Source organism: Branchiostoma floridae, chromosome 1, assembly GCF_000003815.2.
Source record: "Branchiostoma floridae strain S238N-H82 chromosome 1, Bfl_VNyyK, whole genome shotgun sequence".
NCBI lineage: Eukaryota > Metazoa > Chordata > Leptocardii > Amphioxiformes > Branchiostomatidae > Branchiostoma > Branchiostoma floridae.
Window position 1 is genome coordinate 937,492 of NC_049979.1, and position 12,132 is coordinate 949,623.

Consider the following 12,132-nt stretch of genomic DNA (forward strand, 5'->3'; position numbering starts at 1 on the left):
AATTCCCCTAGCTCGTTCGGACAAGGGTGAGGAATAGTGGACCAAGGTTTAATATCCCGTATTAAGAACCATTTCCGATAACATGCATGTCTGGTTAGGGACTCCACTAGAATAAGCTCATGGCTTCTAGTTCCTAGACTACGCACGCTACCTCTAATGTCTTAATTGATGTGTAGGTCTTTTAGTTATGAAATTGCATTGGGTTATTCCATTTTGAAATATCAAGGGTTTGGGATTGAAGAAGTATTTAACAAGTTTGTGCCTATGTTTCTACAGTTACTTCCGTGAGCCGTGGTGCCTGGCGATCTTCCACGACCGTTTTGCCGACTTCCGACACGAAGTGCGAGAAATCCTGCTCAACAGACCGGTGAGTGTCGCTGGAGTAGCCTTGTGGTACTCTCCAAGCAGAGGTTAGGCTCCGGCTGTTTTTGGACGTTTTTTAGGTACTTAGGTACGTTGTTTTTTTCTATTTTGCACTGTTTTCTGAGGCATCAAGAAAACAGTGCAAAATAGAAAGCCCGATAAAAAAAGCCCCCAAAAAACAGCCAGAGCCTAACCTCTACTTGGAGAGTAGCCTTTTGTCATCAAAGTTGTGTTGGTTACAGGGTAAGGCAGCAGGGTTAAGGCAAAAGTAAGAAGTATCTACTTGTGGCACTGTTTCCTTTTTCGATTTTGAAAAAGAGAAATTTGGTATCTCCTGCAAATGGAACGAACATTCCTTATTTTGGATCTGAAAGTTTAAAAGTGAACTATTTCTGTTGGAAAAACATTTCAGTTTCTTCAGAAAGTTAAGATCAGAGAGCTCTTCATTATTGCGTCTGCATGTTCTGCAGATTGTGAGGCACATGGGATCACTGTAAACTAAAGATGATTTTTTGTTTGTTTGTTTGTCTTGCAGACTTCAGATGAGGAGTCGCTGGAGGAGCAAGTCCGACAGATGATCGACGAGGACATGGTGGTAAGAAGCTTCTTCCTGGTATAAAAACAAATACATATAGATATCTTTAGTTTGGACAAGTTATTACAAATAAACTTGATCAAACGATTGTGTTACACTGACCAGGATTTGACAAAAAATTGCTACCTTCAGTTTTTTTTAGAATTTAAAAGATGCCATGAAATTAACAAATGAATAAGTGAAATTATTCAAGACTTTTGTTTAAATCTCAATCACAAATCCTGCTTAGCAGTGGAAGCCAGAAATCCGATCAGCTACCTACAAAACTGGATTCCTTGCTATTGTATCGTTTTATTTAGAGATTGAGAAAACAGCTGTTTTACCTACCGTGTTCAACACTTCTCCCCCAGTTGAGTAAGGAACAACGGCGGCACCTTGTGGACAACTTTAAGGACTCGGGAGCAAAGCGGTCTGTAGAGACAAGACTCCTCAGCTACCTGAGCTACAACTACTACCACCTGCCCATGTACGCCAAGCCGGGCATGGTGTGAGACCAGGGTCTCCTGGTGTGAGACCGCAAATTGACTCCTTTAGGATTATTATCAAGAAAAATGTCCATATCATTGTGTAAATTCGTTGGTATTTCTCTAGCCTTGCATCTGCAACTAACTCATGGAAGGAACTGACAAATGCCAGCAATGAAGCATTGCATTTGGCACATACACATTAGGATCTGTGGCCTTTTAGTGGTACTCTAATACTGACTCTGTATTGGCTGCAGCAGAGGTAGTCTCCAAGCAGATCCTACGGTGCCTTAGAGATAGTATCAAAGCTGGCCAAGGAGTATAGCCGGCCAAAGGGAGTCAAACGGGCACCGATGCCGGCTATACTCCTTGGCCAGTTTTGATACTATCTCTAAGGCACCGTAGGGTCTGCTTGGAGAATAAGGTAAAGGGAGAGTGTAAGAAAAGGCTTTATTTAACTTTCATTTGATCCCTTCAAGTCAATTTTTAGTATCGATCATTGGATCTGACTCCTGACTTATCAATGATAGCTTTGATATAATAATGATAATGCAGTTTATAATTAAAGATGGCTTTTTGTGATTAAAGGTTGACAGATTCATTCATTTGGCCCTAGCCTGTAAATGTGAGACTGACTGAGTCTGTAATTTATAGTGAGCTATGATCTGTATGTATATGTAGTACTGCAAACTCTTTTTCTGCACTGTTTGATGCCTTGTGTGGGCAATGGTGTTTACTATGCAAGATTTGTACAGCACTGAGGAAATAAACTGACTTCATTCCATTGTTGTTGTTTTTTCTTGACTGAGTGGCTAACAGTTTTGACATATTGTAAAATGTTGTTTTTGTTACTGTTTGGTGGCTTAAGATCTCAAAATTTCATTTAATTAGCTCTATTAAATGCCAACATAATTCTGATGAGCCCACAGAAAATCTGTATCCCACTATCGGATAAAACTGTTGTTACTTAGCATGCTCTACAGTGTACATGTCAGGATTTTTCTCAAATTTCTTATGCACCTCCTAGAGCAGCCACAAGAAACACAGTGCAATAGAACTGTTTATCATAATTCATTAAAAAATAAAAGCCCTATAAAAGAGGCTTTGTGTTAAACCTTTAAGGTGATTTAACAGTTACTAGTATGTGAACAAACAAAACCACGAAGCCAGGATTGTGAAGTATACTTGTATTTTTAATGGTGTATATAGCGCCTTCTGACATCTCTCTGACTTCCAACCGTGGCGGTTTTAAGTCCTCCAACAAACAGATTGTGCCAGTCTCGGCCAAGGCTCTCTTCAAACAACAAAACCAAAGTACATAGCTTTCATTTAAATATTAACGTCAAAAGAACGTCATAGCATGACTGATTGTACAAAAGGGATTTCAAGATCTTTAAATATATAAAAAATTAGATTAAAAGGCGAAAATTTGTGGGTAAAAATACTTAGGTCTATATATAAAAAGGTGGGGACACGCTAAAGTGTTGCTATGCTACAGAAGACATATGGTACAGTGTCCCGACTGTGCAGAAGTGTTCAGATGCTTGAAAAATAAGCATCGTGAGGTAACAATAGACTTAAGCCATACAGACACTGGCAACAGCAGTACATATACACGTTAAAAACATGCCGTATATAGCATCGTCATAGCCAAGTGTATAAATGATTCATTCCTAAGCATTTGACACTTGCAAATACCATACTTTTCCACAGGTGTATGACTTACAGTGAGCACTTCAAATTCCTTTACATTTATATCTGTAACGAGAAAGCATCAGTTTAAGGAATTTAGTTCCTGTCAAAATCCACTCTTTCCCCTGATTTGAGAAGCTGTATAAAAACCTGTAAAACTGCAAGGACAAAACTTGCATTGGCTAAAAACATTAGCCCCAAAAGTGGGCTTTACGAGTCACTGTCTGTTTGTATGTGTTTGTTTGGCTTGCATGTTAAATGCTTAGCACTCATCAGGACATGATCAGCATAATGTTAAAGAAAGGCCACCCCAATTTAATTTGTTGGTTCTCGGGTTTTATAGAAAAGAGAAATATCAACATGTCTGAGGGTGAAGTCTGTACCTCAATTGGTACACAAAGTTTTAGGGAGGGAATAAACAGTCAGCCCTCTCTTCTTTTCATCTTCTGTGCTTACTAAAGTTTTCGTAAGAAATATCCAGGAACCAAGAAAATAAAACGGCGTGGCCTCAGGTACAAACACACATACAGCACACATCACTTCATCACAGCCACTTATGGCTGGTTAGAGTACAAAATACTGGCTTTCCTTCTTCCACAAATCACACGTAAGTCTTCCGATGACGATTTCTCGTCATTTCTCGCTCAAAACTGTGATTGTGCCGTTCAATTTTCACACATCTGGAGCTACGCATGGATCAATTCCATCCATTGATCGGTTGATATGGCTCACAAACTATAACTGATTTCTGATAGCATGAAGCAAGAAACGTTGTGCTGTGAGAGAAACAAAAAGCAAAGAAAACATGTACATAACGTAGCCTTGCTATTGCTACGTCTTACTTTACAGCACATACAATGTGTGTTTTAAGCTGCTACAAAAATAATACATTTATATGTACATGTTATTTCCACTTTTCCTCATTTTTTTCATGTTCCTATATGATGCGTTCTGGGCATGCTGCCCCCGTTTTACCCTTGGCAACAACAATCACTTGTGTACAAATCACAGGCACAAATTCTGCCCCAGTGGATCAATGTTTACCGTCTAAAAAAACAAAACACAACACGTAACAGGAAACAGCCCCATGACAGTTTCTCAAAACAGCACCTGCAGTTCAACAACAACGTGACAGGGGGCTCCCCTCAGACTCACAAACACTGCAGCTGCATTGGCTGCAGTTCAGGCCTTTTTTTTCTGCAGGACTGCTGCAGTCACACATGTACAATTTTTACAAGATGGGTACTTTACTTACATTTACATTAGAAGCGGTTGCGTGTCCAGGTTTCTTACAACGTTCCACACACAAGCCTTGGACAGGGAGACCCCGGCCAGAACGATGTACATAGGTTCATTCGGTATAAAATCTGAAGTACATTCTGTACCACTGTCTACTTCGAAGTTAGACTCATGCCAGAACATGCCAACTTTCTTACAGATAAACTCAAGTCTTTGTACAGATATTAGGAACGGGTGCCACGACGAGCAGAAAAGCGCCGCGGCCGCCTCTAGATCTTGACGTCGAAGCACGTGACCATCATGATGTGTGATTTGCAGACGTTGACTCGTTTTTCCAGCCGCTCGGTTTCGTCTTCCAAGGCCTCTACGTAGTTGGGGTCTTCCCAGTCCATTTCTTCTTCTACTTTACCTGTGAGGGAAAAAGAAAGAATCTATATTACTCTGGGGGGGTCTAAATACCCAAGATAGCTATAAAAACAACCTAGGTTTTACATTTATCTCTCCTGCCAGCAGCTTGAAAAATATTCTGCATCTTTAAAAAACAGTGTTTTTGAGAAATCTCTAGTGCAGTCCCTCCAACCATAGACAGTTTAGATATACGGGAGTGCATTATGCTGGGGGACGTTGCATTGGAGAAGTTTTAAATGTACAAGTACTGTTTTAGGGTGGCGGATATGTGTAACCTGGTGGATTGGTGTTAGTAGACTCTAATAGTTGGGAGGTCCATAACTACAGACGTGCTTGACTAAGTCCTGCCTGTAGAAAACAGAATCCCCAGTTATCCACAGAGGTCCCGGTTTGGTGGGGAGGGTTTAGGGAAGGGTTCGGGTCGCCTAGCAACCATGTAACTTCTCACCCCGCACCTAATCTGCCTAATTATCTGTCTGGTGGGAAAAAGGATAATTTGCCCCTTGTTGAAACTAGGTGCAACTTCAAGGTTTACATATTGTGGTTTTAGGTTTGTCTATAATGAGACTCACTTCTTTCTGCGGGACTTATTAAAATTTTACTTCTTTGGTAGGTAAAAAAGGTTTTTGCTGTGACCTACATTTGTGGTTGTACTGTGGTAATACACTTAGTAATACAAAATATTTTGCTGCAAGAGAAATATAGAATGCCGATATGAAACCACGACAAACATTTCAAGCTCTACAACATGAGCATTGGGTAACGTAGTTGTCAAACTCTGTCAGTCATGTCCAAATAACTTGAGAGGTTTAACTTTGAGCTAACTCACAAGTGCAAAGTAAACAAACGGTTAATCCTCAGCCGGTAATTCTAGTGGTTTAGAGGAAAAGGAGTAGCTCAAAACAATTAATTTTAGCAGTGAGAACATTTTTATCTAGCTGGCCTCAGACTCAGAGTGATCAAACAACTCCAATGATAAAATTCTAGCGGTGGAATCGTGACCGCTATATCGCTAAAGTCAAGTTCAGATTGACAGTATACGCACAGCTCAGCGGCTGTGAGCAAACCCAAATTACAGGTCTGTGTTGTTTCAGTTCCGGCCCAACAAAACCAACTGCCTGGGTCATGGGAAAGCCTCTCTCAGTGGCCTATTAAAAACCACACAGCGGGATCTATGTACACAAGTATGTGGGGAATTCTGCAGCCTATATTGGAGACGTGGCTCAGAGAAGTGACCCTTACAGCTACAAGGGGAAAGTCACTCGTCCTCTTGCCATGCTTACAACATGGTTACATGGTATGCAAGGGGTCGACTTACAGTCAACATTCCACTATATAGTCAAAACTGCACTAGTGGCAGTCTCTACTGAAGTACAAGAGGACCACCTGGCAATGGGACCACTTTTTGGTGCTCCCTTAGATTCGAAGATAATTTTTCCCATTGAATTGAATTTTGTCTGTAGTGACCACCTGTTTACCAGATTTTATAGGTCTTGATTAGTGTTTTTGAGTAGTCTTACTGTGCAGTTTCGACTGTACAGGAAAGGGTACATCACACCACAATTCCTGATGCACAACCACACACTACTATACTATACACACTACGATACTATAGTTAATAAGAAGTGTGTTACATGAAGTAGAGTCGACTTACAATCGAAGTTCCACTTCTTGCTGTCGATCATGAGGCGCTTCTTGGCCAGCGACAGTTCCTCCTTCAACTCCTGCTGTCTCCGGCGGAGCTCCGTCACTTTGGCGTTTCTTCGCTCCATCGCTCGGGTCTTCGCGTTAAACTGCGTCCCTCCCTGCAGACAAAACAACAACACAAGGAGAGGTCAGACTGGTACTGAAAAATGGTGCCTGCAGATATTGGCAAGCCTTTTCATCCACAGAATGACTGCGTTATTCCAGTCAGCTCTAAGGAAAGACTTTTCTATGTACCTCTGACATATGCCACGGTGAACAAGCTAGGACAATACTGTAACCTATAGAGAGTCAATCTGTTGTTAAGATGCACTCCCCTAGTCTATATAGCAGCCAAATGCAGTTCAGATATAGGAGAAGAAAGATGACTTCATACCCGCAGCAAGTCAGGCCTGGCTCAGAATGAGCAAACTAATCAGAGAGCACCACTTGAGATCCCTTTTTTAATCAAATCGGGCCATGTTATTGCATTTTTCCATACCAATGCAGCGCGGCTCCCCGCCAACAACAGGCCAGGGAAAGTCACCAATTAGGCCCGCCCCCTGCACAATGGAGCAGCTATTGTGATGCAGGAGAGCTGGCGGGTTTAATCACATCAGAGGCAGGGAGCTGACCCGGGATTAGGAGCCGCCACACATCTGGGTCCCCCTCACCACCCGGGATTAGGAGCCACCACACATCTGGGTCCCCCTCACCAAATCCCCGTCCTGCCTGCCTGGCATCAGAGGCAGGGAGCTGACCCGGGATTAGGAGCCGCCACACATCTGGGTCCCCCTCACCACCCGGGATTAGGAGCCGCCACACATCTGGGTCCCCCTCACCAAATCCCCTGTCCTGCCTGCCTGGCTGGGGCCGACTAATTGGGGTGAAAGCTGAGCTGACTGTATCGTGTGTACTTGAAGGGCTGGGTCAAGTGCAAGTACAGGGCAGGAGCCAGCATGACTGGGGTGATGGATTGATGGATTGAGAGGATTCAGTAGTGAGGTTCTATAGAATGAGGTTCCATAGAAGGAGGTTCCATAGAAGGAGGTTCTGTAGGAGGTTCCATAGAATGGGGTTCTATAGAAAGAGGTTCTGTAGAAGGAGGTTCTATAGAATGAGGTTTTAAAGGAGGTTCCATAGAAGGAGGTTTCATAGAATGAGGTTCTATAGAACAAGGTTTCATAGAAGGAAGTTCTATAGAATGAGGTTCCATAAAAAGAGGTTCCACAGAAGGAGGAGGTTCTGTAGAAGGTGGTTCTGTAGAAGGTGGTTCTGTAGAAGGTGGTTTTGTAGAAGGCGGTTTTGTAGAAGGTGGTTCTGTAGAAGGTGGTTCTGTAGAAGGTGGTTTTGTAGAAGGTGGTTTTGTAGAAGGTGGTTCTGTAGAAGGAGGTTTTGTAGAAGATGGTTCTGTAGAATTAGTTTCTAAGGGAGACATTTAGCTATTGTTTTGACAGAAAAGATCATAAAAGACAAGATGATGGAGATTTGATATTCAATTCTACGCGTAACTGGCATTTACATCTCTAAGAAACAATGAATGAAATTGGAGCTGCCCAACAGTCCCATGTACCAGGGACAACAGATGTCAGATGGGATGAGCCGCTGATGTTCAGGTGTCACGTTTCATCAACCACACACATGATTTCCCCTCGGACTAATATCACACCACTAATTATATTGAGGGCTTATTTTTTGGCCAGAAAAAGTGCTAGGCATGTGGAACATGGTTATCAATACACTGCCTGACCTGGTTTGTCTTGCACACCAATTTAGATAAATGATAGCTGATATGGACATTTGATACCTGTCGATAGATGAGGACTGAATATTTTACACAGGAAGATCACTTTTATCCAAGCATCTCAATAAAAAAACAATCCAACGGTCTGTTGCTTTCAGTAATGAAGCTGGCAATGGGGCTGTTCGCTGTGGCAATTTCACAAAACAACAACACATCTTACAACTTTCAACAACTGTCCAACACATGTACTCACTTCTTGCATATTCAGCTAGTATTAGGAACAATGAACGAGAAAATGGGAGGAAATTTCACATACTTCTGTGCCCGTACGTGCATGTAACGTTATCAAACCTGGGACTTTTCTCCTTGAGTGCCCTTGTACTTGTGTAACATACTACCTTGTTTGAGAGGAGACAACTATATTTGGATCTCATCCCTAAAAATTGCGGGGTCAAAGATCGCCATGGTGACAACCCTTCTAAAGGAGTTGTCACAATAAAAGTTAACGACCTTGGTAAGTCTCAACTAATTAGCGCCGAGGCACGTGATTGGCCTTGGTTACCAGGGGGGATGGCAAAGGAGTATGCGAGTGTTGGGTGGTCAATTTATATCCATGTCATCAGCCCAGGGAAAGGGTCTGCATACCCAGCATAGTTCTGTCAGTGAGAGGCAATGGGCATAACCACTTCAGAGTATGGACTGTTACGGATGGGGAATGTAGACCTCTGTAGTGTGCTACACTAGCTTGTAACACGACATGTCACAGGTTCAGGGACCTGACACACAGGCATTTGTCCCTAATCTATGTCAGTAGTAATGACACTGGAGTGGTCAGTGTGTGCTGTGAAATTGTTCTCTCACTACAATGTCTCAGGCCTTGGTAGGCTAGCTCAATGATTAAATTTTCTTTTTGCAGGGAAACAAAGTTGGCCTTATACAAAATGGGTACAAAATCTTATATAAATTTCTGAACGAAAATCAAAAATATCAAAATTCAAAATGAGAGAAAAAAGACAGACCAAATAACATCTCAGTCAAATCTTAAGTTTAAGGCTTTTTTTTTTTACAGATGTTTATGTTCAAAATATGATTTTTGGAGGCAAATCTTAAATTTAGGACAGGACAAAAGTGTAAACCGAAGCAGCTAACTTGTTCTAGTCTGAGGGTCTGCACTCCATCAGCATGTCTCGTGTGCAGTGCCAGGTCTGGAGGTGTTTACTCTCCACAGTTCAGGTTTATCTTTCCTGCCACTTGTTGTCATGTAGGAGAGAGGGGGGCTCCGCCGATCTAAGGGAGGGGGGAGGGAGGAATTTGGCGCACCTTGAAGAAGGGCAGGGGTCTTGGAAGGTTAAGATCTAGTTAAATATCTCAAGCATGTCTGAGTAGAGTGCACACAGGTCTTGGTGAATCAACTGAAGCTACCCTTGCCAACTTATCAGGCACACTACAGGGTAGCCTGGATACCAGACCCCAGCCTGATCTCAAAATATCTATCAAGTATCATCCCCACACGATAGATATTTTTGAGATCGGGCTGTGGTCTGGTATCCAGGCTACTTACAGGGCCAACTGGCATAACTGCACAATTGTTCATCTGTACAATTGTACCACAAGTCCTACTGGAAAAATCCCACTGATGACGACTCCATTCAACTGTGCAACCTACAATGTCTTCATCATAGCATTTTTGTCAGGGCTTTAACAGAGGTGGCTGGGATGGGGTTGAGGGAGGATTTTAAAGTTGTGTCGTGACATTACTTGTAAAGTATGTCAAAGCTACCAAAGCCTGCTCCAGTTGGACAGCTTCCTGTTCTATATAGTTGTCATTCCACATTTGTAAAAGAGGCTTTCCAATAGACAGGTTAACAATGCCGTCCACTGGGACCATTGTAAAGGGTCTACGTGTTTGTTTGAGCTTGACAACAGACCACCAACATCTAGGCTTACTGTCCTATCCTTGGGATCAAACAGAGTCCACAGGAATGACAATGATTCAGGGTTGTAGCCAGCCTGAAATCATTTTCAGTCCCCTTGATTTTGAATAGGAATCCTATCGAGCACCGAAGGCATGGCGTGACGTTGCGTGTCATTTCTAGGGGGTCTGGGTCCCAGAAAAATTTTTTAAATCAAGACCCTCTGAAACACTATTTCCTGCATTTTGAGGTGCAAATTTTGCTTGTAGACTAAGCTGTTCAATGGCATCTGTTTTGGTGAAGAAGAACACATGGGTTTCATTTTTTTTATATCTTTACATATCAATTTTTGTCTGTCCCAGGGGACGGAATGGGGAAAACTTTTTTCAGTCCCCAGCTGCAAAATTCCTTCAAAGGACTGAAGGACAGGTGCTGGCTACAACCCTGCAATAGTGTCAGAGAGACAATGCCTGCACCTCTGATTGGTTACAGACTCCTACTGCTTATAGTAAACAGCCTTACAGAAATTGTCCTGGACTATTATTAGGTCAGACCTCACCCTGACATGGTTGTTGAAATAGAAGATGGTGGATTCAGAATACCCAATATATCGTGAGCAAAACTGGAGGGAAAGAGTGACTGTTGACTATATTTTAGGAAGTAAATGTAAAGAATATCAATCACTGCCAACCAACTGGTATATAAACATACAACAAGACGAGCCCCTGAAAACAATGGTGAATCTTAATAAACAAATAAACAAATAAACAAACAAACATGCGTACCTCGCCTCCGTCCAGACGCCTCTTCGCCAGTCTCTCAATGTCGTCCACTTCGTAAACCTTCAGTTCCACTGTGTCATGCGGGGGCCTGTCTCCCGGACGCACGTCCACCCACTTCGGCGAACCCAGCGCTTTCCTCGACAGAGATGGGCTGTCCGACGGTCGAGGGGGGACCATGCGACGATTTCTGGAACCTGGAGGAAAAAAACATACCCAAAATCAGCCTATTGTCATCAGCAAACAGCAGCAACAAATCAACAGAGAACATTCCGAACATTTTTTTCAAAAATTTTGTCATTTAGGTTATCAATATTTGTTCACCAATAATTCACTAAACAGAACACTAGGACCTTCTCTCAGGTACAACCAAGAAAGATGGTACCTTAAGTCCCACACAGTTGAGAGGAACACTCAAATGTTAAATAGAGCAGTAGTGACTCAAAAGTGAACAGAACAATCCTCTTCCTACACTCTGACTTGCTCGACCAGACAGCAGACGGGAATTGTTTTACAGCTCGAAAAAATGTTAATTCGATGGGTGGTCCATCCGGCAGCAGCTTCTTGGAAGCATCTCTACCAACTGGCAACCTGTTATTATCTACAACCCAAGAACCCTTTCAGCCTTGTCATCACCCCACCCTCCCTATAAACCAGCCTTATTGTGTCAATCAACCCGCACTGGCAAGGCCGGAGCAGACAAGCCGCTGTTGCTAGGTTTTCAGCAAATATGGTCAAGATGGTGTAGTTAGTTTGAAACGACGTAATCCCATCCAAGTAAGTACAGATCCCTGCGGTGCCATGAAAATCTCCTTGGTCTGTAAATGCTGGTAGCCACGCTTTTATGTGTGTTGGGAGACTCTCTAGACTCAACAGCTTGTAAAATGTGATACTCTTGATTGACAGTGCGGGTATCTCTTACATTTTCTACAAAATCAACCACAGTTTGTATGACAAAATCGTTACTTGACAAATTTTCCCTTCTTGGGTCAAATAAATATTTTCATAAAATAGGAATTGTTGTGGCATATAAAAATATCAGTATTCAAGTGAAACTCTTGAAAGTCAGAAAATGTTGTGTCCCAGTAAATATTCAACTTTCTGCTATTGCGCTTTCCCTGATGTACAGACTGACAGTTTTAGAGGTTAAGCTCACATCGTCAACCTTAAAGAGGAGACATACACATAGGTGGCACGAAAGGGGAGTGAGCGAGTCCGACACTCCGGATCCACATTTGCATTGGGACTCGGG

General features: G+C 42.5%; 2 protein-coding genes across 2 annotated transcripts in view; one reads left to right on the forward strand and one right to left on the reverse strand.

Moving 5' to 3' along the window:
- The window catches only part of LOC118421529 (cilia- and flagella-associated protein 61-like), a 33,046-nt gene extending 30,840 nt beyond the window's left edge, over positions 1 to 2,206 (forward strand). Inside the window, exons 32-34 of the mRNA XM_035828849.1 lie at positions 277 to 367; positions 899 to 958; positions 1,309 to 2,206. Of these exons, the coding sequence (XP_035684742.1) occupies positions 277 to 367; positions 899 to 958; positions 1,309 to 1,449 (292 nt within the window). The 3' untranslated portion in view covers positions 1,450 to 2,206. The remainder of the gene's footprint in view (positions 1 to 276; positions 368 to 898; positions 959 to 1,308) is intronic.
- A 388-nt stretch (positions 2,207 to 2,594) lies between these two features.
- On the reverse strand, positions 2,595 to 11,081 carry LOC118410260 (kinesin-like protein KIF26B). The gene is made up of 3 exons (XM_035811822.1): positions 10,887 to 11,081; positions 6,416 to 6,566; positions 2,595 to 4,762 (listed from the first exon to the last, which is right to left on the reverse strand). The coding sequence occupies exons 1-3, from the start codon at positions 11,058 to 11,060 to the stop codon at positions 4,623 to 4,625; spliced, it is 465 nt and encodes a 154-aa protein (XP_035667715.1). The 5' UTR covers positions 11,061 to 11,081; the 3' UTR covers positions 2,595 to 4,622.
- Positions 11,082 to 12,132: the final 1,051 nt, after the last annotated feature.

Bases quoted from the DNA above. Each gene is read 5' to 3' on its own strand.
- LOC118410260 (XM_035811822.1), bottom strand. From the start codon at position 11,060: ATGGTCCCCCCTCGACCGTCGGACAGCCCATCTCTGTCGAGGAAAGCG. The intron at 6,567-10,886 runs GTACGCATGTTT...TTTTGTCTGCAG, and splicing joins GGCGTCTGGACGGAGGCGAG to GGAGGGACGCAGTTTAACGC. The intron at 4,763-6,415 runs GTAAGTCGACTC...TTTCCCTCACAG, and splicing joins CAAGAAGTGGAACTTCGATT to GTAAAGTAGAAGAAGAAATG.